Raw genomic sequence first — 25,807 nt, 5'->3', positions numbered from 1 at the left:
AGGCATCTTCAACCCTAAACTAAACTAACACCCTCCCTTCCACATCGTACCTTTTCGGATTGTAAATAATCAAATGTAAATAATCAAATGTAGACACTTTTTCTTATACTTTCTGATCTCTCTCTCTGTGTCCTTACTTCTTGCTGTACATATCCTACCAAGTCAGTCCTACATTGTTTCAATGTCCATTTCTCTGATGATGCAATTGTTGATGACTGAAGTGTTGTTACCAACCAAACCTAACCCCCCTACCCTCCATATCCCACACCCCGGATTGTAAATAATGTCAATAATTCAATGTATATACTCTTATGATTATCTTGTGTGATGACTGTGATGATAGTATATATGTATCATGAATCAATTTAAGTGGACTCCGACTTAAACAAGTTGAAAAACTTATTGGGGTGTTACCATTTAGTGGTCAATTGTACGGAATATGTACTTCACTGTGCAATCTACTAATAAAAGTTTCAATCAATCAATCGATGCCTTTAAGTGCAAACAGATCGCGAGGTGCAATGAAACATGTACGTGGTTGGACAATAATAAGCAGCTACTTATATTACTTAGATCCCGCCTATTATGACGAGGTATCAAAACGACATTTCTTGCTTCCGTCATATGTTGATCTCTCTGTAGATTTGCACTCATTAGAGGATGTGATGTGAAACATAGCGATTCATCCCACAGTCTTGAACGCAGCACCAAACCTGGTTTAAAGAAGCGTGAGGAGGAGGAGGGAGAAGAAGAAGAAGTCAGCCGACTTTGAGGCAACATTAACCTCCCTACTTTGTCGGGGAGAGTCGTTCAAATTCAACCCACACTTGACATCGTAGTGGGAAGGCGACATTTGAACGATTCTCCTGCTCGTACAGGATGGCAGAGCAAACTAGCAGTGTGAGATATCAGGAGGTAGGTCTTGTCTCGCCGAACCGACGCTAGCATCTGTGAGCTAGCAGTTAGGCGGCTAGCAGTTAGCCTGTCATTGGCGACCGAGCTTTTGTTGACATTTGGAACGCAAACGGAGCGGATACAACGACAGGGCGCGTTCACCTATATCAAAACCCATTTCGCACACTTATTTACACAACGAACCGTGTGTGAAAAGCGCATTTTTTTAATTATTTTTTTTACACATAAACGACCCGTTTTCACATATGTTACTAGCATTAGCTAGCATTCGTTAGCATGAGCTCAGTCGGTGTTTAAAAGTCAACATCTTGCTTTCCAGAACATCAAACGCGGGGATTTGAAGCTTTAGTTTTTAGGTTTCTGGTTTATTAACGTTGATATGTATTTGTCTCAGGGCTGGGCGATATGGCCTTTTTTTTTAATATCTCGATATTTTTAGGCCATATCGCAATGCACGATATATATCTCGATACTTTGCCTTAGCCTTGAATGAACACTTGATGCATATAGTCACAGCAGTATGGTGACTATGTGTCTACATTAAAACATTCTTGTTCATACAGCATTAATATATGCTCATTTTAAACTTTCATGCAGAGAGGGAAATCACAACTAAGTCAATTGACCAAAAGTGTATTTATTAAACAGTTATTAAGCAGTGGCACAAACATTCATGTCATTTCAAAACAGAAAGTGCAAGATTGTCATACACATTTTAAAACAAGCTATTAGTGCACTTTTGTGCATTAAGTCACTAAGATGACATATCAAAACAACACTAAATTAAAGTGCACTTTTTGTACAGAATGCCACTACAATAGTTTAAAACAAATAAAGTGCACTTTTGTGCATGATGTCACACAAGATATGTCAATAACTGTCAAACAAAAATGAGCTGCATAATAGGAAATCAAATAGTGTATGTCCTTCGCTATGTGGTAGGATCCGGCGGACGTTATCTCCTTATGTCGTGGACTATTTGTTTCATACGGTGTTGATGTGGAAATGGTTGCCTCTGCATTTTGTTGGTGTGGCACCGAACGGAGATGTTGACATGCGGAGTAAGCACTCTTCATTCTCTAGCAGGTGACTTTTCCAATGCTACATATTAGCAGTAATGCTACTTTTTGTAGCATTACACAGCTATGCTTTTGCCCACACTTGACAAATTACGGTTGTCTGTTCGACATATTCCCACTTGAAGCCAAACCACAGCCAGACGATGGACCCCCTGCTGTTTTTCTTGGGAATTAATTGCTCCTTCATTTGTTACCAGATTTGCACCTTATTTCTCTCGTATTACCACTCGCACCACAGCTAACGTTACCCATGCTGCTACCCCTCTGCTGCGCGAGGGCGTATGACGTATGTGACGTATGTAAGAATGTGCGCTCGCTGTCTGTGAGAAGGACAGACAAGAAGGAGTGGGAAGAGCCTGTAGTGTAATGCCCGCAGCTAAAAGCAACTGCGTGAGAACGTATACTCGAAAATCACGATATAGTAATTTTCTATATCGCACAGAGACAAACCCTTGATATATTGAGTATATCGATATATCGCCCAGCCCTAATTTGTCTTATCACCGGCCGTGTACGTTTGCCAATGTAAGGTTTACAACGGGTTTATTATCAATCAATCAATGTTTACTTATATAGCCCTAAATAACGAGTGTTTCAAAGGGCTGCACACGTTTATAACATCAATTAATAGATTAAATAACAGGGATATACAGTATAAGTCTGTTTTTCAACCTTTTTTGGGCCAAAGCACATTTTTTTTCATTGAAAAAATCCGAAGGCACACCAACAGAAATCATTAAAGAATTGAAGTCGATATTGACAAACCATAACCAACTATGCATCACTATAGCTCTTGTCTCAAAGTAGGTGTACTGTCATGATCTGTCACATCAAGTCATTATTTAGAATTTTTTTGGTGTTGTCCTGTGTGTAGTGTTTTAGTTCTTGTATTGCGCTCCTATTTTAATGGCTTTTCCTGCTTTGTTGGTATTTTCCTGTTGCATTTTAATGTCTTCCTTTTGAGCGCTATTCCACGCACCTGCTTTGTTTTAGCAATCAAGACTATTTCAATTGTTGCTATCCTTTGTGTGGACATTGTTGTCATGTCATGTACAGAGGTACTGTATGGACGCCATCTCTGCTCCACACGCTGTAAGTCTTTGCTGTCGTCCAGCATTCTGTTTTTCTTTACTTTGTAGCCGGTTCAGTTGTAGTTTCGTTCTGCATAGCCATCTCTAAGCTTCAATGCTTTTTTTTTTTTAGGGGCACTCACCTTCTGTTTATTTCTGGTTTAAGCATTAGATGCCTTTTTACCTTCACACTGCCTCCCGCTGTCGTCTTTCTATTGTGATCATGACAAACCATGTTCCCGACGTCTACAAAGTAATTAGCTACCTGATGCCACCTACTGATATGGAAGAGTATTACACGGTTACTCTGCCGAGTTCTAGACAGCACTGACGCTCAACAATGGCACATTATTTGAAAAATATTTTTAACCCAAATAACTAAAATGACATAATCTCCCACGGCACACCAGACTGTATCTCACGGCGCAGTGGTTGAAAAACACTGGTATAAGTGATCGTGTTCAGGAATATCAATTTAGGAATCATGCTGGTTGCAGAAATGGCCTCTTATATGACCACATGTTGCACTGTACACAAAAGCATTCTGTATTTTCAAAAAAATCTTATCTGTCTGGGTTGTGATCAATGTCTTATGTAAACAAGGCTTGTTTAACTTGATTGAAGTATCTATGTTCCCATAGTTCTTAGTCAGCATGTAGAGCTTTTGCGGCATTTGGTATTGACAGCCTATTGATTATCACTCAGCTGGTGAATCATGAGGAGGAGCCACTCCCACCATCTCAAGAGGGTCCTGCTCAGGATGCACCACCACCCCCTTACAGCACTGTGGTTGCAGCAAATTCAGGTTGGAAACCATTATCTTGTGTCATATTTTTTAACAACCTTTTATCTCACAACAAACGGCGGCAGAAGTGGGAGGAATGCTTAATCAAAATATGTAGGCGTGAGCGAGCAGTATAATGGCCACAATGGAAAACAATTCCGAGAAGAAATTGTAGATTTTAAACTCTTTCCACTAAACTTCTGATGTGCAAAAAAACGATTGTTGAGCAAAATTATACTAAAGTGCAGTTTGACTTTATTAACATTATTAAACATGTTTGTGTTCTTTATTAGTTAGTAAATTAGAAATTAATTTTTCTGTACAGTTACATGTTTTTTGCTTGTACTGTACTTTATTTTCTAAAATGGGTACATGTCTTTATATAATATACATTTACTTCTGTACTGTTACATGTTTGTTGCTTGTACTGGACTTTTATTTTGTAAAATGGGTACATGTCTTTCTGTAATAAATATATTTACTAATTTTGCTCAACAATCATGTTTTTGCACATCAGGGGCCGTACTTATCAAGCTTCTTAGAATTACTCCTAAGAAGTCTGCTAAGAGTTGACTTAAGAGTAAATAAATTCTCCGCTGAAAGCTGCACTTAAAAGTTAGTTATCAAGCGTCTTACTCACACTTTCAGCGAAGTGTAGGACTGAATCTTAAGTGTCACACTCAGAGCTGAATTACGACATTACTATGTGCCGTAAACGAAATTTTAGGTGACGTCATTTCTGTGTCCATAGAAATGACCAATCACGGAAGGGAATCCCTTGTCTAAGAATAAAGAAATATCTTAGAAATATTTAAGTGGACAATGGGAGTGTATACTTTGACAATAAACTACAAAATAATACAAAACAAACAATATTGGCAATGAATCAAAAATAAATGTTTCCTTTTTGTTGCACCTTTCCTGCTTCCTGCTCCCAGACCGTAACAAAAAGGCAGGGGAGACACTTCTCCAGGATGTATGCTCGGGGCAACACCCTTCACTTTACCCGGCAGTGGGTCTCCACAGCGGACGACTTTAGAGTGAATGATGAGTCCGGCGATTAGTTGCAAATCTTGCTTTATTGATTGCTTGCACACAGCCAATCCAACACAAAACAAACTAGTCCCCGCCCGCACTCACGCTACCGCTCCCTCTCTTCTCTCGCCCACACACTCACTGACGTCACTCACCTCACATGCTGTAACCTAGCGTATGTGTGTGCCACACACATACGCTACTCATAACATTTTCTTTCCAATTCATTAATTAGGCAACTAATTTGAAACTGGTGTGGGTGGCTCTATATATACTAGCCCACTGCAGCCACATGCAGAAATCAACAAGGAATCGAAAATTATTAAATCTGTGACAAAAATAATACCTGCTCTGTCTAAACCATACCGTTTGATCAGCTGCTCGTCATCAAACAAAGATGAACGTTAGTGCACGTCTCTCGCCTCAGTACCATCCCCTGCTGGCAACTCCTAACCACTTAAGACACCTCTGAAGGTATCTTAAATATCGTGGAGAGTAGGAGTGATTCTTAGACTTAAGAACGTTGATAAAAAGCTTTTATTCTTAAGTTTGAGAGTAGGACTAAATTTCGCAAATTTTCAGGACTTAAGTGTAAAATGGCACTCTAAGAAGCTTGATAAGTACGGCCCCAGAAGTTTAGTGGTAACAGCTTAAAATCTACACTTTCTTCTCGGAATTGTTTTCCCTTGTAGCCGTTATACTGCTTGCTCACGCCTACATATTTTATTAAGCATTTACATTTTTTTCCCCTCGGCCATCAGACACATGAAAAATAACAAGATCTGATAGCTCAGTTACAGCTCTTTTTATTACCTATTCTGTGTTATGTGTGTTTAATGTTGCACAATTGCACCAATAAAAATTCCTAGTTTGTGAACCCGTTCTCAAACAATGGCAATAAAAACTATTCTGATTCTGATTCTGATTCTTGCAATATTCATATTGCCTCTAAAATAATCTATAATTACATCATTATATAACTTTACAGTAAGTTTACTTGAGCAAATAGCAAAAAATATATATTTTAGGGGGGAAAAACTGGAACACTGTATCAAATGGCATCTAATACAGTAGTTATATCAACAACTACAGGATGATTATTCTCCAAATGTACTGACAATGGCAGTGAAAGTATTGACCTATTTTTCCTTTCTGCATTATGAGCTACCAACATTTATTTGCAAGTTTAAATCTTAATTTTATAATGTAATGGAGTTCTACACTACTGCAAAGTGTCCATTCGGGGACTTTTGAGGCCGATTTTTGTCTATATTTTTTGTGGTTTTATAGTCATTTGTTTGATATTCCAATTTCATTAGCATATATAAATATACTTGTGAATGAATGATCAGTTATATAGACGTAGAACTACTATAATGTGTACTGTTTGTACACAAGGCTGTTTGAAGAGCACTTTCCAAGTCATAATTCTTGACAAGATTGTGTATGTAGGTGTAGTTTGAAACTGGGTGACTCACTTGACTGCTGCTTTTGTGTTTGTTGCTGGCAAACAGCCAAGTGTCCTGCAAGAAAGGCTTAGATTGCAGGAGACAGAACATTAGCAGTAATGGATGCATATTACTCTAATGTATTCCCAACCTTGCTCCATTGTTTGCTCTGCTTTATTCAACCTATTTCCAGCTGTGTTCAAACCTACTCAAACGAATGTTGGGAGGTTGTTTTTTCCGGCATTTCGAGAAAATCGGGATGATCTGAACTACTTGTCTCATTTCCAGCTTTCTTTGAATATAAGGAAGATGGGGGAAGATTCCCCAACCCACCGTCCTACAATGTGGCCACCACTTTGCCCTCCTATGATGAAGCAGAAAGAAGCAAAGTGGAGGCAGCCGTCCCTCTTGTCAACGGGAGAGTCACCGTATGTCGTTGTTTTTGTGCATATACTTGTCTGTACTTTATACCCAAAAGACAAAGGTCATTTATTGTGTCTCTCTGGTAGCGCAGGATGAGGACTTTGTGGCCAGAGACGACTTTGAGGACGCCGACCAGCTGCGAATAGGAAATGACGGCATATTCATGCTGACTTTCTTTAGTAAGAAAAACACACTTTAAAGAGGCTATATTATGTTTTCCTACATGTAGAACACTTATTTGTGGTATACATAATATGTATGTGGTGTTTTGTTCAAAATTTTGCATAGATTTTGTTTTACAGACCATCTTCAAGCCGCTTTCTTACTATCTTCAGAATGCACCGTTTTGTGGGCGGTCTTATTTACGTGCCTCCACTTCGACTGTGTCACCAACCCGTCAGCCATGTTGTAGTTTTTAGCGCTTCCATATCGAGTCTACTGACTGATTTAAGTTAGAACTATACGCTGCTTTAAATTAGAAATGACAACAGCGAAATATTTTACCATGCATGTGCATGTATGAGCCAGTCTGTACCACAACAATAGCACAGAGAAAAGGAAGGAGCTTACTGATTACAACATTGGACTACAACGGAATAACAATTTGGAAATTTAAGGTAGTTTTTTCTGTTTATATTACCTTTGATTGTTTTACTTGGCCTACCTCACAGTGTGGTGGTGCGTTCAGTGACACTCTGGAAACATGGACTGACTACTGTATTAGTAGTATAAGCAATAACTTTATTTTTGCTTTATGGTGGCTTATTTTGCAGCTTCAGTATAAAAAAACCAAAAAGCATGAGTCACCATCCATCCATTTTCTACTGCTTGTCCCTTTCGGGGTCGCGGGGGGTCGCTGGAGCAGGGTGTACCCCGCCTTCTGCCCGAATGCAGCCTGAGTCACTAATGTATGTTTAATCGTACTAAAACCTAGACAGTGTATTGAAACTTGGACTTTTTTGGTGACATTTTTTTGTCTAAAACCTGCGCGTACGAAAACCGAGGAACCAAAAGAGGTTAGCCTCTGTTAATAGTAATATGATTAAAAACGCTCGTCACGTATAATAGTGCTGGAGCTTTGACTATGCGTACACTTTCGGTGTAAATTTATCTTTTCGGAGCAAATGATCTTACCTCTTATTGAAGCACAAAAAAATGCAAATTAAAGAGTTTTAATGCTCTCAACTTAGCTCCAGTGAGATACTTTGATTTTGCGAGACATTAAAAGGTGTATTTTTCCACTCAATGCTGTTGTATGCCAAAGAGCTAATGTCAACTTTTGGCTTCTCATAAATAGGTCAATGCCATCATTTGCATATTCAGTAGTTTTTTAGTGTATCCATTAGTTAAAAGCTGCTGTTATCTTTCAGTGGCATTCCTCTTCAACTGGATCGGCTTCTTCTTGTCCTTCTGTTTGACCACATCAGCTGCTGGACGATACGGCGCCATCTCGGGCTTCGGCCTGTCCCTGATCAAATGGGTTCTTATCGTCAGGGTGAGAAATATTTACGTAACTTAAGGCTGGCACTCAGTAGAGGACAAATGTGGAAAGATTGTATATCAACACAACGCATTCTATCGTTAGAGTTTAATTCAACACATTCATTTAGAAAATGTACGGTGCTCATCCTTGACATGGTTATTTGGGCCATCCCTTCATAACAATGCATTACTGCTAGTTCCCTGACTTTTTGGATTGTTCTTTTCATTCATGTTGTTCACGGTAGGCACTTAGCATCATAAACTAGTAGGAATAAGTGATTGCATCAATAATATGTAAGGTCTTTTTTGCAGCTTTGTGTGCTTCGACTTTTTGGATTGTATTGCGTTTAGGGCTACGACGATTCATTGAATACATTGATTAATAATTCGATTAGAGAACAGCTTCAATTTATACTCTTACTTTTATTTAACCGTTAAATGAGTTTAACTGATAAAAAAAAAATGTAATCCGGACCGTATGGAGTACGCCGGACTTTAAATATGTAGACATAGTTTCCACACTGTTGCTACATTAGAGTGCACCTGAGAGCGGTGGTGTGTGGGTGCCGTGATCTGTGTCGGCGAACGGCGGAAATTTTTATTTGTATCATTATTATTGTATTATGTATGCACACATGTTAAAAGTGCAATTACCATGTTGCTGATGTGCATTTATTAGAAAAAAAGAATGAAGGTTATGGTCAGCAGAGAGTACACCCATTATATAGTGGGTAAAGAAAGTATTCCGAACCTTTAAATTGTTCACTCTAGTGAAGGGTCCTGCAACACAGATGCATCGGCGCATGCGTCAAGCTCATAGAGCGATATCCTGTGTCGGTGCGCGTACCGCTTTTAGAAAGTCACGTGACCGATTCGCGAACTGTATCGCACTGACGCCTCCTCTGTGCCCTGTGAGCAACGTTCCCTCTAAGGTGCGCGCCTGCGCAATTGCGCACTGCTCAAGCGTGTGCTCCTCTGCGCACACTGTGCGCCGCGCACCAAATCAAACCCATCTGAATTCTAAACAAAATAAACACATTTATTCTGTGTAATTTTGAAATGCAACTTTGAGTGACAGTGACAACAAGCGGCCCTAACGGTCTTCGTCAACAACACGCATACCACTAAGCCATTGGTGCGTTTATGGCCACATAAAAAGTCGGACAACTCAAACCCCACACAAAGTTACACTATGACTCCTCAGTCATACGTGCGCTTATTTTTCTGTCATTTATTATTAATGTTAATTTATTGATATTAATCATGGAATGCTGTTACTAGAGAATGTTATAGGAAAGATGGCGTGGCGAAGTTGGTAGAGTGGCCGTGCCAGTAATCGGAAAGTTGCTAGTTACTGGGGTTCAATCCCCACCTTCTACCATCCTAGTCACGATACATGTTCACATTATTTATTGACTGTATCTAAAAAAGATAAAAATATATTTTTATTTAAATTAAGATATGAAATAATCCTAAATGAAATACAATGACTTGGTTTATATTATTGTATATACTAGGTCATAAAATCAGTGTCAGTTGAGTCGGTCCATAGGTTGCCTGTAGGGATTTTTAATGTCCAGCAGATGTCAGTATTTAGTGACAGAGTATCGACACAGTATCAATACACAGTTTTGCAATGTGTCGAAACGCTTCATGACGCCTCATCAACCCATCACTAGCTCACTCTGTTTTACTGCAGCCATTTGCTAAAATCAAAAACGTTCATTTTATTTCTCATTAATGTACACTCAGCCCCCATCCTTTGCTGTGACACTCATAAAACTCACCTGATCCTCCTTGAGATGTTTCTGCTCCTTCATTTGAGTCCAGTTGTGTTTAATTAGCCTGATTGGACTTGATTAGGAAATACACACACCTGTCTGAATAAGACCTTACAGCTCATAGTCCATGTCAGAGCAAATGAGAATCATGAGGTTGAAAGCACTGATCTAAACCCAATTAAGCATCTCTGGAATTGGCTGTCCATCAACGTTCACCAGCCAACCTGACAGAACTGGAGAGGATTGGCAAGGAAGAATGACAGAGGAGCCCCAAATCCAGGTGAAGAAAACATGTTGCATCATTCCCAAGAAGACTCATGGCTGTACTAGCTCAAAAGGGTGCTTCTACTCTATACTGAGCAAAGGGTCTGAATACTTATGCATATGTAATATTTCAGTTTTTCTTTTTTTCCATAAATTTGCAAAAATTTCTACATTTGTTTTTTTCTTTCAAAATGTGGTGCTTAGTCTACTTCAATGCAAAATAAAATGAACTTTTTTGATTTGATCAAATGCCTGCAATGAAACAGAGTGAAACATTTAAAGAGGTCTGAATACTCTCCGTACCCACTGTACAACTTGTTCCTGTTGATAGAAAGTCCTCGATTTTGTCTGTACTGATTTTTCACCACACAGAAATTACATACAATCTGGAATTGATATTTCAGAATGTGAATGATACTGTACTAATTGCATTGAAAACCAAACATGGTCTGCATTGCTTTACATTCTCTTAAAGCTCCATGCACACGATGCATGTGATGTCATAAAACCACATTCTCCAACCAACTGCTGAGTTAAATACAGCAGTTTTATTTTGTGTTGTTTCACTGCACCTGATAACTTAAACTTTTTTTTATTTTCGCAGTTTTCAACCTACTTCCCTGGCTACTTTGATGGCCAGTACTGGTTGTGGTGGGTGTTCCTGGCTTTGGGTGAGTAACATGTTGTATCATGGAAAGCATCTTTATTTCTGCAATGCTATCGTCAGAGTTGTTTACATATAACTATTTTCCTTGCAGGCTTCATGCTGTTCATCAGGGGCTTTGTTAACTACTCCAGAGTGCGCAAACTTGCAGATCCTGCGTATGCCAGTCTACCCAGAACAAGAGTTCTATTCATCTATTAGACTGAGGCAAGTTTGTGCTACACTTTAATAAGGCTGCCTTCTTTTGTGGACATGGCTTCAGGAAGTGTTAATCCATGAAACAGATTCAACAAACATGTGGCAAGCAACTAAGAAATATGACATCAGTGTTTTTCCCATACATTCATTTATTTGTGGGGGCCCACTAAATTAGTACCACTACAAATCAATTTGCTGCTACCGGTTCATAACACAATAATAGGATGGTGGATGTGGCTTGTTTTTGGTACCGATTCATATTTCGATCCAGCAAACCGTCACATAATTATAACACCACTGTTGAGAGTGCACCTATTCACTTAAAGGGCTGCTGCTACACATACTGTATTTTTCGGACTATAAGTCGCAGTTTTTTTCATAGTTTTGCCGGGGGTGCGACTTATACTCAGGAGCGACTTATGTGTAACATTACCGTAAAATATCAAATAATATTATTTAGCTCATTCACGTAAGAGACTAGACGTATAAGATTTCATGGGATTTAGCGATTAGGTGTGACAGATTGTTTGGTAAATGTATAGCATGTTCTATATGTTATAATTATTTGAATGACTCTTACCATAATATGTTACGTTAACATACCAGGCACGTTCTCAGTTGGTTATTTATGCCTCATATAACGTACACTTATTCAGTTTGTTGTTCACTATTCTTTATTTATTTTAAATTGCCTTTCAAATGTCTATTCTTGGTGTTGGCTTTTATCAAATAAATTTCCCCCAAAAATGCGACTTCTACTACAGTTCGACTTATATATGTTTTTTCCCTTCTTTATTATGCATTTTCGGCCAGTGCGACTTATACTCCGGAGCGACTTATACTCCGAAAAATACGGTAATAAGGACCGGGTAATCAGCTGGGAATGATTAAAAATAAGGAAGCAACAGATTTGTTTTTGCACAATACCAGCTTCATTTATTACACATAAATTAATCCCGCAGTTATAATTATTATTGTCGGACATCAACAAAAAGTTTGGAACACAATATTCTTTCCTCATAAATCTACCCCAAAGTCACGCAAGTTCAGGCAATGCTAAAGAGTTCGGTGTCACTTTGAAGTGTAACTATTATATGGCTGTCACGGAAATAACATTTTAAAATATTTGGCTTTCATGGCTCTCAGCCAAAAAGGTTCCCGACCCCTGGTATAGCCTGTCTAAATGCTACATTTAATTTTCATTGGTATTTTAGAACAAGACAGTAGCTGACATTTTGTTCATTATTTCTACTGTTTCTATTTTGACATTGAATAGTTGAATCATTTTGAATCAAACATGACTGAGATATTTATTTCATGCTATAAATCACAAATGGCTATTCAGATTAAGGAAGTTAGCTAATAGAATAAACATTGTTTGTACCGTTGATGATGTTTGCATTTGGAGCAGTTAGAAGTGGAGAGGTACTTAAAAGACCTCGAGATACTTAAACTCCTCCAGCTGAGCCAGAAGGCAAAGCTCTCGGTCTACATTCCTACTCTCTCCTATGGTCATGAAGTGTGGTTCATGACCGAAAGAATAAGATCGCGGATACAAGCGGCCAAAATGAGTTTCCTCAGAAGGGTGGCTGGCATCTCCCTTAGAGATAGGGTGAGAAGTTCAGTCACCCGAGAGAGACCCTGAGTAGAGCCGCTGCTCCTCCGCTTGGAAAGGAGCCAGCTTAGGTGGTTTGGGCATCTCGTGCGGATGCCTCATGAGCGTCTCCCCAGGGAGGTCCTCGTTGCACGTCCCACTGGGAGGAGACCCCGCGGCAGGCCAAGGACCAGATGGGGGGGGGGTTACATCTCCTCTCTGGTCTGGGAACTCAGGATCCCCAGGAGGAAGTTGCTCTGGAGAGGGAAGTCTGGGGGTCTCTGCTGGAGCTGTTGTCCCCGCGGATAAGCGGTTGAAGATGGATGGATGGAGTATTGGAGACAGAGTCCCATTGTCCCCCCACCTGGCTGGATCTGGCCCCCAGACTCCTGGCTTATTTTCAGTCTTTTTCATTAAGTTCAAATCACATGGCTGCAAGTCTGAATAAAAGTTTAGTTTCTACCAAAAGCAGCAATCATAAATGAAGCTTTCAGCACATAGCGTATTTTTCAGACTATAAGTCGCTCCGGAGTATAAGTCACATTTTTTGGGGAAATGTATTTGATAAAACCCAACACCAAGAATAGACATTTGAAAGGCAATTTAATATAAAGAATAGTGAACAGGCTGAATAAGTGTACGTTATATGAGGCATAAATAACCAACTGAGAACGTGCCTGGTATGTTAACGTAACATATTATGGTAAGAGTCATTCAAATAACTATAACATATAGAACATGCTATACGTTTACCAAACAATCTGTCACTCCTAATCGCTAAATCCTATGAAATCTTATACGTCTAGTCTCTTACGTGAATGAGCTAAATAATATTATTTGATATTTTACGCTAATGTGTTAATAATTTCACACACACGTCGCTCCTGAGTAGGTATGATGTTTGATAAGAAATTATCTAGTTTGAGCCTATTATCGAATCCTCTTATCGAACCGATTCCTTATCGATTCTCTTATCGAGTCCAGATAGGTTGTTGTACATGGGAAAAAAACCACAATATTTGGTTTAACAAAAGCTCACTTTTATTATGTAAGAAAAAAATAAAATCTAATATATAAATAAATATTGACTGTTACCCCCCTAAAAAAATAAAATAAAATAATTATTGACTGTTGTTACCCAAAGTATATTAAGTGGGATTTTTCAGAAAAACAAATCTATACAGTAACACAAAAACAACCTGTTTCTGTGATTACTATAGGTGTATAAATAATAATAGTGTTAAAATCAGTCCATTGGGCACAAAACTGAAAATAATACAGCTCTCCAAAAAGTGCACTTTTGCTGCTATTTGACATGACTGTTTATGATGCTTTGACATTTTTGCACTTTATTTCTTTATTGAAAGAAAATTCTATGAAGACAAAAGTTGTTTGCAAATGTGGTTACAATGCTAAAAAAATGAAAACTTAAAGCTAAAAAAATAAATACACTGAGTTAACATTATTTCTTTATAGGGGGAAATATGTGATTTTATGAGCTAGGGAATATAACAACTACACTACCCAGCATGCAACGGGAGTGACGAGCATGCGCGGTAGCCCCGAAAAGTGTTGTTGCATGTCGTCACCTGGCAGCTAAGAATGAGGTTATGAGCACGCTGTGAAAGTAAACGTCAAGAACTCAGCCAACACGCCTCGTCTGCATTATTTATAATTAGACAGACAACACATATACAGTGTGATTTTGTTTTGTTTACAAGGAAAGAAAAACAAAAGTTAAAAAAGGGAGATATATGTTGTATATATATGTATGTGCTGCGGTTGCTTTAAAAATGTTGCGACAGCTGCCGTAAAGGAGGTGCGTTGCTAGCCTGGTTGCTATGTTTCCGGTTGGTCGTAAAAGTGTTCGTCATGTGTTTGTACCCTGCTCAAATCTCTCAGGAAAGTTATTCATTGGATTATACCTTTTTGTTTTGAACTTTATTACACCTTGGAGCGCTTTTTCCGGTCCATTGTTTTTCCTGCTTTCGCTATCTGCGCCTAATGACTGAGCTACGTGACGTCATTTCTTGTGATGTCCCACGGAGCATTTCTGGTCGGGACGGGATTCGTTCCCAGGGATTCGAATAAAGAACCAACTCTTTTTCTTTACTATAGTGGTCTCGATAACGGGTACCGGTTCTCAAAAAGGGACTCGAGTCCGAGGACTAGGTTCTTTTCTTATCGAACACCCGGGAAAATCGGTTTCGAGTATCATCCCTACTCCTGAGTATAAGTCGCACCATCGGCCAAACTATGAAAAAAGCTGCAACTTATAGTCCGAAAGATACGGTACACAACGTTGACATTTATAGTTATATTTTGATAAAGACGGTAGAAACATTCATATAGGTAAACGGTGCGTGCAACATCAACAAACATTGGTTTTGGAGGTTAATTTATATCATGAAATGCAACTTTACCCCAGCAAAAATAATGCTTGTTTATCTGCAAGAGTCTTAATACCAATTTCCTTTACCCAGCCAAGAAGTTGTAGACCTCCATGCTTTTCCAAGTTTTCATGTGTTTTGTCATGTAGAATGGTGTCTAGAGCACCAGATAGTTCGACATGTCTGGGAACGCGACCAACGAATAATCCTTGAGATCACTCGACAAATCTTTTTTTGATAACTTATACGGATAGATTCCATTGTATAGTTAGATTTTTTGCTCATATGTGCAGATGTAGACCCCTCGCGTACTCTGTTTGTTGGTTTGGTGGCCCACCACTTTGTTTACTTCCGTTCAAAAGTCATGTGACTGAATACAACGAATGGAATGCAGCATTAAATGTGCACAACTTTCAGGAATGTGACACAGTGTTGCAAGAAAACTAACCTGATGCATCGTTTCCATTTTCTTTCATTTAGCTCGTCGGACGTGGAAGACACGACGCACACAAATCAAAGCGATGAGTCGTCTGAGCTAAAGGAAGAAGCGATTGGGGTACTAGTGGATGGATGACTTTAGTTTGCAAGCGTTTTAAGAGCAGGTTGAACTGTAATAGTCCCTCAGTGTACTCGTTAGTGGCGCATGTTCACCTGCTATTTTCATCTGGTCTGTTAACTTTTGTTTTCGCTGGACTACAGGCACGACGCTCACGTCACCAGCTGTTGTTAGCATGCGGCGTCACCACGTGCTTTTGTCGGGACCGTTTCCACTCGTACAACATGTGAGGCCAGTCTTATAAGTACCATACACTATATGGACAAAAGTATTGGGACACAGGGCAGGGGTGTCCAAACTTTTTCCACTGAGGCCCGCATACAGAAAGATTGAAAGATGCCAAGGACCTCATCTATTTTACTCTATTAAACACGCTATAACCAATCTAATGTACATAACACATTTGCCAGAAATGATTAGAACAAATTAAATCTTAATCAAACAATCGTAATGACTTTTAAAAAAGTTTTTGGGGTGTGTAAACCATAAAGACAGAATTCACTGATAACAACTATAACTGCAATAGGTTAATGATGTCTCCTTTTTGAATGTGTGTGTTCAGTTTCCTATATTCAGACTAGTTGTGGCTATAATAGAATCGAGTTGATTACAGTGGAATCTTAATTTCCGAACTTAATTGGGTCTTGAACATGGAGAAGTTCATATATAAAAGCAGAGTTCCCCATAAGAGACATTGTAAACATGAATAGTAGGCTCCAGCCTCGGCAAAAGTCCCGATTTTATTGAAGGTTTGTACACTTTGGACACAATATAAAGTGTTACACATTACTGTATATCAAAACACAGGTGCAATGTTCTATTTAATAACAAGTTGAACTTTGCTGTATGCACTGCACTGCCAACACACACACAGAAGCCATTATGGTGTCCTCCCAAGCAATCAGACATCCTAAAACTTTAACAACCATATTGCTACAATAATAAACATTTAAAAAAGTGACATCACTCACATTGACAAGGAGCTAAATGGAAAGAGTGGACAGACAGTGAGATAGAAAAAAGTGGGATTGGCGCCTACTTGGTCAATCATACTTGGGAGTGCCATTAAATAACCTCCTAAGGCCCAAGCTGTTTGTTTACATGCTTTTTTTTAATTTCTCTTTGCTATTTGGGCTTATTGGACCCTAATTAGAATAAAAACTAAGAATCATCTTTTGATATGATGTACTTAGTCCATAAGTACACAAACGTGTACTTAATGTTTAGTGACATGCTAATTCTTATTTTTACACTTTTTTTTTTTCCAAATTCCATTGTACACTACCGTTCAAAAGTTTGGGGTCACCCAAACAATTTTTTGGAATAGCCTTCATTTCTAAGAACAAGAATAGACTGTCGAGTTTCAGATGAAAGTTCTCTTTTTCTGGCCATTTTGAGCGTTTAATTGACCCCACAAATGTGATGCTCCAGAAACTCAATCTGCTCAAAGGAAGGTCCGTTTTGTAGCTTCTGTAACGAGCTAAACTGTTTTCAGATGTGTGAACATGATTGCACAAGGCTTTTCTAATCATCAATTAGCCTTCTGAGCCAATGAGCAAACACATTGTACCATTAGAACACTGGAGTGATAGTTACTGGAAATGGGCCTCTATACACCTATGTAGATATTGCACCAAAAAGCAGACATTTGCAGCTAGAATAGTCATTTACCACACTAGCAATGTATAGAGTGTATTTCTTTAAAGTTAAGACTAGTTTAACGTTATCTTCATTGAAAAGTACAGTGCTTTTCCTTCAAAAATAAGGACATTTCAATGTGACCCCAAACTTTTGAACTGTAGTGTATGTTATACTCTTCTGACACCACCAGATGGCAGTATAAGTGTCCACATAAGCGCCATAAAACCCCAATTCAGTATTGTACACAATTTTGGAAATAAGGGCTAAAAGGTGCTGTCCACTAGGGCTGCAACTAACAACTAATTTGATAATCGATTAATCTGTCGATTATTACTTCGATTAATCATCGGATAAAAGAGACAAACTAAATTTCTATCCTTTCCAGTATTTTATTGGAAAAAAACAGCATACTGGCACCATACTTATTTTGATTAAAGTTTCTCAGCTGTTTGTAAATGTTGCAGTTTATAAATAAAGGTTTATAAAAATATTTTTTTTTTTTTTAAAAGTAGCCTCTGCGCATGCACATAGCATAGATCCAACAAATCGATGACTAAATTAATCGCCAACTATTTTTATAATCAAATTTAATCGATTAGTTGTTGCAGCCCTACTGTCCACGCATGTGGCCACTAAGCCTTTAGAGGTTTTAATGTACAGTACTCCTCCAAATAGTCTTTTTTTTTTCATCCACAGGGATTCCCGCGTTTTTCCCCCCCACACTGGTCTGTTGGCTTTTTGGGTCTCATTTTGTGTTCGTAAAATGGAAAATTAACGACTGAATGAAGCATTCGTACACTGAGACAAGGTTCGCACACGGAGGCATTCTTGGAGGCGGTCCAAAAGTTTGTGTATCTAGTTTCCACTTTACCTTGACGTGTTTCCACTGTCGTCTGCAGAAGGGTCACCTGATCGCTATCATACCTAAAACGTGTCTGAAAAGGGAACTGCTGCGCTATCGTATTTCCACACACTGCCCTGACCTACATGGAGTGAACATGCGTGTTCTAGTCCACCTTTGTTCATATTGTTTCACCAAGGAATAGGAATACTTGAGTCCATCTAGTGTACATGCTGGTCACGCATGTGTTTCATACCGCTCCAAATCAGCGTCCACGTGGTTTTACCTGATCCGCAATTGACAAACGTGTGACCATTTGATATAACTGGACATTTAGTTGCTACAAAAAAGTTGTATAGGAGAAAATACGGTTGAAAATGTGCTGTTTTGTGGCGGAAACAACTATTATCAAAGAATGTTGTATGCACTTTTAGAAACTAACAAAAAGCCCTTCGTTATTTGACGTCAAGCCTAAAACAAACCAAAACGTATATTTGCAATGTTGGGTTTCGTCAGAGGAAAAAGTGATTTGAAGCACAGTCGTGTTTAGGGGGAGGGGTCCAACACTTTTTAGCCTTCCTTGTTCAGCTTTACTACACACTATCATGGCTTTGATGTTCATTTCAAGTGATGTAGAACTGCATCTTTGCTTGTTCTGAAACTGTACAGAAAATATTTACTTCAATAAATGTCACTTCTAATGCCTGTTTTTGCTTACATTTAATGTGAGAAAATGTCTTCATTTAGTTGACATCTTATATTGCAGTTAATAATGTGCCACTTCAGTTGTTTGCTTTGAGACGTTGGCAGTCAAGTTTAGCCTTCAGCTATGTGCAGATGCTAAAGGTTGTTAGCCTGTTTGTGAATGTTAAATATCAATGCATTAGTGACTTAGTTTGATTATTAATAATTGTATTTATTCAATTCACACTTGACTTTCAAAGTTGTCGAATAATATAACATTGTGTTTGTCTACTGTTAGCAGTAGTATGTTAATTTTAAATATCAATAAACCATTTGATTAAATATGTTTGTTCAATGCGCTTTTTATTTCACAAGTTAACTAATCATAGACAATGTGGTGTTTTAGATAATTGTCTAACTTGTGAGGCCTTGGCAACCTAACCTGTTAGCCTTAAGCTAGGTGGCGATGTCAGTCATATTGGAAATAAACCATATGTTCATGTTAAACATCAATAAATTAGTGACTGTAATTGATTAGTAAAACTCTTTATTCATTCAATGTATACTTTATTTCACAGGTTAATGAACACAATCGACAATGAGGTGTTTTAGATATTTTGTTTACTTCTTAACAGGCTAAGCTAACTGCTTAGCCTGTTAGCTCAGTGGAGATGCAAACTGTTATTTTGCCAATGTCTAATATCTATAAATTAGTGACTTATTTAATTAGTAATTACCTTAATTCTTCAAAATGTACACTTTGATTCACAAGTTAACACAATACAAGGTTGTTTTTTTCTGCTGCTCCACACGCTGTAAGTCTTTGCTGTTGTCCAGCATTCTATTTTTGTTTACTTGGCAGCCAGTTCAGTTTTAATTTCGTTTTGCTTCAACAGGTTAATGAACACATAATCGACAATGAGGTGTTTTAGATATTTTGTTTACTTTGTGAGGTGTTAGTAGCTAACTGCTTAGCTTATTAGCTCAGTGGAGATGCAAACTGTTATTTTGCCAATGTCTAATATCTATAAATTAGTGACTTATTTAATTAGTAATTACCTTAATTCTTCAAAATGTACACTTTGATTCACAAGTTAACACAATACAAGGTTTTTTTTTCTGCTGCTCCACACGCTGTAAGTCTTTGCTGTCGTCCAGCATTCTATTTTTGTTTACTTTGCAGCCAGTTCAGTTTTAGTTTAGTTTTGCTTCAATCCCTTTTCTTAGCGGCACTCGCCTTTTGTTTATTTTTGGTTTAAATGTTAGATACCTTTTTACCCACAGAATGCCTCCCGCATATTGTGATCACCACAAACCATGTTCCCGACGTCTACAAAGCAATTAGCTACCTGCTGCCACCTACTGATATGGAAGAGTATTACACGGTTACTCTGCCGAGCTTTAGACAGCGCCGACACTCAACAACGGCACATTTGTGGATTATAATTACTGGTTTGCAAAAAATATTTTTAACCCAATTAGGTGAAATTGCATAATCTCCCACGGCACACCAGACAGTATCTCACGGTACACTAGTGTGCCGCGGCACAGTGGTTGAAAAACACCGCTATAGGTTAATATGTGAATGTTGAATATCAATGAATTGGTGACTATCTGATTAGTATGCTAGACTTGAGGGTGTAGTATTAGACATATATGTAATTGTATGTACATTATAGGTTTTAAAGTGCTGTTAGTGGCTTGCAATTCACATTATAGCCGCTAGGTGGCAGCAAACTCGTCAGTGTTAGCACAAGTGTTAAGACTTATACAGTAGGCTGTTGAAAATAACCATGGAAATATAATTACATAATATATATCTTAGTAGGAAATATTACACATTTTTTGAAGTATTTTTGGATAAAATGAAAATGGATGGAAAATAGAAGGCCTCTTTTTGTTGGAAAGCCGGCGTGACGCGTGGTGGGGTCACTGCGTGCCGGGGTCCGCCCCCAACTTGCGGGGAAGGAAAAAGACGGCGTTTTGTCCAATGTGAGTTCTGGAACCCAGCTTAGGCTTGCCGTTCTTCTTCAAGGCCACGTACCATTTCCTCTCCTCATACTTCTGAGACTGATAGGTGTTGTAGAAGTTCTCCTCCACCCTCTCCAGGAAGCAACACTCATCGTTAGCGTTAAGCTGCGGAGACGCAAATATCATTATCATCGTCGTCATCATCACATGAGTTCCAATGAAATGTGAGACATCAGGTGATATCAGGCGATCACAATTACTCACCGTCGAGTACAAGCGGCCCTCGTCGCTCATGGCCAAAAATCGGCCTGTTTCGCGGCCTTGGATGACCACCACGCCCGGGGCCACAGCTGTCAGCCTTAGAACTACTGCAAAGAATCCAACAAAACAAGGAACATGTCGCCTTTGGTTACCCACTTTTAGGCGAGGGTCTTTTTGCTACCGGCCTGCACAGAAACATTAAAAATAGATTTACATTACAACTCCTGATAGGAATTAGTTATTTTATTCTTGATTTGGATCATATTCAAATGTATCTAACCTACACACAGTTTACCACCTTGTCAAATGATATAAAAGCATGTGTCCATCACAAAGATTATTTAACAAATAAACCTTAGGCTGATTAGAAGAAGCACTAACGAAATAAACACTACATTTATATACAATATGTGTTATGTTGTGCTAAAATAAACTAAATTAGTATATAAACTAAATAAACTGTATTATTTGGGATTTCTTAGAATTCTGCTCATTTAACTCAGAAAAACATGATAGAAAACACAAAATATTAAATATAATGTTAAAAAAAATTATGTGCACATAAACACAACAGGATCACGCTATTGTGCGTCCATCATTTCTTTTAATCATTGTTTTTATTTATTTGCTTGTTTGTGTTATGTTCTGCTAAAATAAACTAAATTAGGAACAAATAAAATGAAAGTGCAAAAGAAAATGCAGCTTCACAAATTTTGTCACAATTTTTGCGCTTAAGAAATGTGTTATGCTGTGCTAAAAAAAACCTAAATGAATAATAAATGTTTTTTTTTTTAACTAAACTGTCAATAAAATGATAGTTCAAATGAAAATTCAGCTTCACAAATTTAGTCATAATTTTTGCGCTTAAGAAATGTGTTATGTTGTGCTAAAAAAAACTAAATGAATAATAAATTTTTTTTAAACTAAACTGTCAATAAAATGAAAGTGCAAAAGAAAATGCAGCTTCACAAATTTTGTCACAATTTTTGCGCTTAAGAAATGTGTTATGCTGTGCTAAAAAAACCTAAATGAATAATAAATGTTTTGTTTTTTTTAACTAAACTGTCAATAAAATGAAAGTGCAAATGAAAATTCAGCTTCACAAATTTAGTCATAATTTTTGCGCTTAAGAAATGTTATGTTGTGCTAAAAAAAACTAAATAACAAATGTTTTTTTAACTAAACTGTCAATAAAATGAAAGGGCAAATGAAAATGCAGCTTCACAAATTTAGTCATAAATTTTGAGCGTAAGAAATGGGTTATGTCGTGCTAAAATAAAATAAATCAATAATACATGTTTTTTTTTAAACTAAACTGTCAATAAAATTTAAGTGCAAATGAAGATTCAGCTTCACAAATTTAGTCATAATTTTTGCGCTTAAGAAATGTATTACGTTGTGCCAAAAAAAATAATTAAAAAAAAGAAATGTTTTTTTTTAACTAAACTGTCAATAAAATGAAAGTGCAAATGAAAATTCAGCTTCACAAATTTAGTCATAATTTTTGCGCTTAAGAAATGTGTTATGCTGTGCTAAAAAAAACCTAAATGAATAATAGTTATTTTTTAACTAAACTGTCAATAAAATGAAAGTGCAAATGAAAATGCAGCTTCACAAATTTAGTCATAATTTTTGCGCTTAAGAAATGTGTTATGTTGTGCTAAAATAAAATAAATCAATAATAAATGTTTTTTTTAACTAAACTGTCAATAAAATGAAAGTGCAAATGAAAATGTCGAAATTTAGTCATAATTTTTGCGCTTAAGAATTTTTTTTATATGACATTCACGCCAGACTTCTTCTGTTTTTTTTTTGTATTGTCATTACCGCCACAAGGGGTGGAAAAGTGAATTACAACTAAGTACCACAGCTTAAAATAACACGATATATTACATGGTAGGGGGCGCTGGCAGCCCAACACTGGTTAAGAAACACTGTCATTAACGTGCCGGGGACCAATCTCTTCGCAAAGAAACGCGTTATGGTGTGTTGATTTGTCACGCTCATTTTTGTTGTTGTTGCTGTTTTTATCTGCCACACGTGGAAAGTCCGTGAAAATAACGCCTGCATTAAAGCGGTCCCTGGTGGAAAATAGATGAAAAAATTATATTTTATCGATGAAAAATATAATTTTTTTTGTCATTGAGACCCTTCAAATTAAAAGAAAAAATTCATATTTTATCGATGAAAAATATAACATTTTTGTCATTGAGACCCTTCAAATTAAAAGTCTTATTAATAGGTATTATTCCAAAGCAAGTTGTTAAACAATATTAATGACACATATTTCGAACACCACTCCATCTTATCTCAGATGAACCATCAATTATTATCACATTTGACTATATTGTTATTTTTTTGCTAATCGAAGTAACGAAAAGAAGAAATATGTGGGCTGCGAACAAAATGTTTGTTAATGTGTCATTTTACTTTGTTTGGGTTTTGGAGTGCGTGAGTGTGGGCTATAGTGGGTGTGGACGGTACGGTACCTGAACGCATCACGGCCGGATCGCACCTACCGTGAACGTCCGTCTCGTTCCTCTGTCCCATGACTGTCCCGTCCGGGAGGATCTGGAGGTGATAGCCGCCATTCTTGCAGTGTAGCCGCGTGTATCCCCCCGTTGACAGCTGTCCATCAGTCATCCTCCGGCCGGAAGTAGGAGGGGCTTAGCGGTTGCAAAGTCAACGTCTTGTTTGTCAATGTGAGTCTAGAGTCAGGTCAGGTGCGTCGGTGCGCGTGCCGGCAGCCTGGTGCGGATGGAGGAGGCGCGTCCCCGACACTCCCAGAAGAGGCTGGGAGTACGGAGGCCGAGCAGGGACAGCTTTTGACTTTATTCTATGGAGCCTGTTTTAGGTGCCCCACTTCCGGTCACATGCTATTCAAGTAAGAACCTTGTTTTAATACACAATAATAATTATTACAGTAACAATTTGTGATCATGTGTTCTACCATGACGCATTTTTTTATTAATTTGCATTTGTGTCAGCAGACCCATAAATGGTCTTATTTAGAATGTAATCCCAGCCACAACATTAGGTACACCCAAACTGAAGAAAGTAATGCAAAACTCAAATCGATTTAACCTTCCTCTTGTGTTAGCTTTCTGTTACCATCTCTTATGTTAACGGGTCGGTCTTAAATCAGCTGTAAAATACATTAAAAACAATTCTCTATCATCCAATTTGTTTCTCATATCTTGGTTACCTTGTTAGGCTTCCTTATCCATGAAAATATAGGTTTGAATATTTTTGGTGTGGGCCATTGGGCCTTTTTTTTGGTCAGTCTACCCCTCGATTTCAATTCAAAAAATGGTCAAATTAACCTCAAGCGAATCGTATAAATAAATAAAAGGTTGTTGTGTTACCTGACTATTACTGAGGGGTATTAGAACACATCTCTTCAATACATTTGTTTTATTTATTTTTTTCATTTTAATAATTTTAACTATAGTAACATCTATGGTGTTACGGGTCAATTTTGACCCATATATATTTACTTCAAGAAAAAGGCTAAAAAGTATTTTTTTTTCAGCAACAGAACTTTAAGACAAACACAAAATGAAAAGCAGAACAAGTCATAACACAAAATATAGATTTGCAAGGTCAAACAAACAACAACCAATCAAGCAAATAAAGTTAAGTTAAGTTAAAGTTAAAGTACCAATGATTATCACACACACAAGAGGTGTGGCGAAATTATTCTCTGCATTTGACCCATCACCCTTGGTGAGGGGAGCAGTTGGCAGCAGTGGTGCCGCGCCCGGGAATCATTTTTGGTGATTTAACCCCCAATTCCAACCTTTGATGCTGAGTGCCAAGCAGGGAGGTAATGAGTCCCATTTTTATAGTCTTTGGTATGACCTCCTCATCAGATGTGTCTGTGTCTTCTGGATGATACTCCACATTGTCTTCCTCCTCAGAAACCTGTTCATCCGTATCACTATGCTGCTCTGTGTCCTCTCCCTCATTTTCACCAAAAATATTATCAAGAACTTCTCTCACTGTAAATCTTTTTTTCATTTTTGCATGCTGCAAATTGGAGATGTGCACTCTACAAGTCACCAACTCTATACTGAATTGACCTCACATGTCTGGACATGCCCGTCTTTGTTTTTGTGCTGGATAACAATGTAAAATGAGAATCCCTTAAAGCTCACATGATTGGGAGAGGAGCTGACTGTCAGTGTGTTCAGTTTTGGCTCTAATTATTGCTTTATAATCTTATTTTTAGAACTGGGTCGAAACCGACCCTAACAACACCAAGGTCATAATTTCAACCAGAGCATTTTATAATTTAGTGAAAAAAACAAAAACTGTTTTATTTTGTTGAAATAGAGGTTCCTGACAAAGTCAAAAAGCTTTGATGCAAAAAAATTTATTTATGTGGTTCTTTTATGCATTTAAAAACTAAAACGGGTCGGTGCCGACCCTAACACAAGACGAAGGTTAAAAAAGAGTCACTGAATATGGAACAAGCATTTCAACAATAATCTGTTGTTTTTTAAAATGAGTTTATCTGCTTGTTTTAATCGCAAAAAACGACAATAAAACAACAAAATAATATGTAAATAATTAGAAAATATAAATGCATGTGGATAAAGTCTGTCTATCTGTGTTGGCCCTGTGATGAGGTGGCGACTTGTCCAGGGTGTACACCGCCTTCCACCCGAATGCAGCTGAGATAGGCTCCAGCACCCCCCCGCGACCCCGGATGGATGGGATGGAT

At 37.9% G+C, this 25,807-nt stretch overlaps 2 protein-coding genes across 4 annotated transcripts; one reads left to right on the top strand and one right to left on the bottom strand.

The window, feature by feature from the left end:
* Positions 1–657: 657 nt before the first annotated feature.
* LOC133649082 (NEDD4 family-interacting protein 1-like) lies at positions 658–19,184 on the top strand. 2 transcript variants are annotated; one of them, XR_009825979.1, is made up of 9 exons: positions 658–915; positions 3,770–3,869; positions 6,620–6,759; positions 6,846–6,933; positions 8,125–8,249; positions 10,886–10,952; positions 11,040–11,152; positions 15,608–15,683; positions 18,021–19,184. XR_009825979.1 is itself a non-coding variant. In XM_062045858.1 (8 exons), exons 1-7 carry the CDS (start codon positions 880–882, stop codon positions 11,144–11,146), a joined length of 663 nt encoding a protein of 220 aa, XP_061901842.1. In that variant the 5' UTR covers positions 660–879; the 3' UTR covers positions 11,147–11,152; positions 15,608–17,812. The 2 variants fall into 2 exon arrangements, 1 of the variants encoding a protein (XP_061901842.1); XM_062045858.1 differs by lacking the exon at positions 18,021–19,184 and having other exon boundaries at positions 660–915; positions 15,608–17,812.
* Positions 19,185–19,488: 304 nt separating this feature from the next.
* On the bottom strand, positions 19,489–23,817 carry fgf1a (fibroblast growth factor 1a). Of its 2 annotated transcripts, none has more exons than XM_062045860.1 (3): positions 23,601–23,817; positions 21,085–21,188; positions 19,489–20,985 (listed from the first exon to the last, which is right to left on the bottom strand). In XM_062045860.1, exons 1-3 carry the CDS (start codon positions 23,722–23,724, stop codon positions 20,779–20,781), a joined length of 435 nt encoding a protein of 144 aa, XP_061901844.1. In that variant the 5' UTR covers positions 23,725–23,817; the 3' UTR covers positions 19,489–20,778. The 2 variants fall into 2 exon arrangements, with proteins under 2 accessions (XP_061901844.1, XP_061901845.1); XM_062045861.1 differs by having other exon boundaries at positions 23,597–23,745.
* Positions 23,818–25,807: the final 1,990 nt, after the last annotated feature.

Source organism: Entelurus aequoreus, linkage group LG04 (assembly GCF_033978785.1).
Source record: "Entelurus aequoreus isolate RoL-2023_Sb linkage group LG04, RoL_Eaeq_v1.1, whole genome shotgun sequence".
Lineage (NCBI taxonomy): Eukaryota > Metazoa > Chordata > Actinopteri > Syngnathiformes > Syngnathidae > Entelurus > Entelurus aequoreus.
This window is presented reverse-complemented; position numbering and strand designations above follow the sequence as displayed.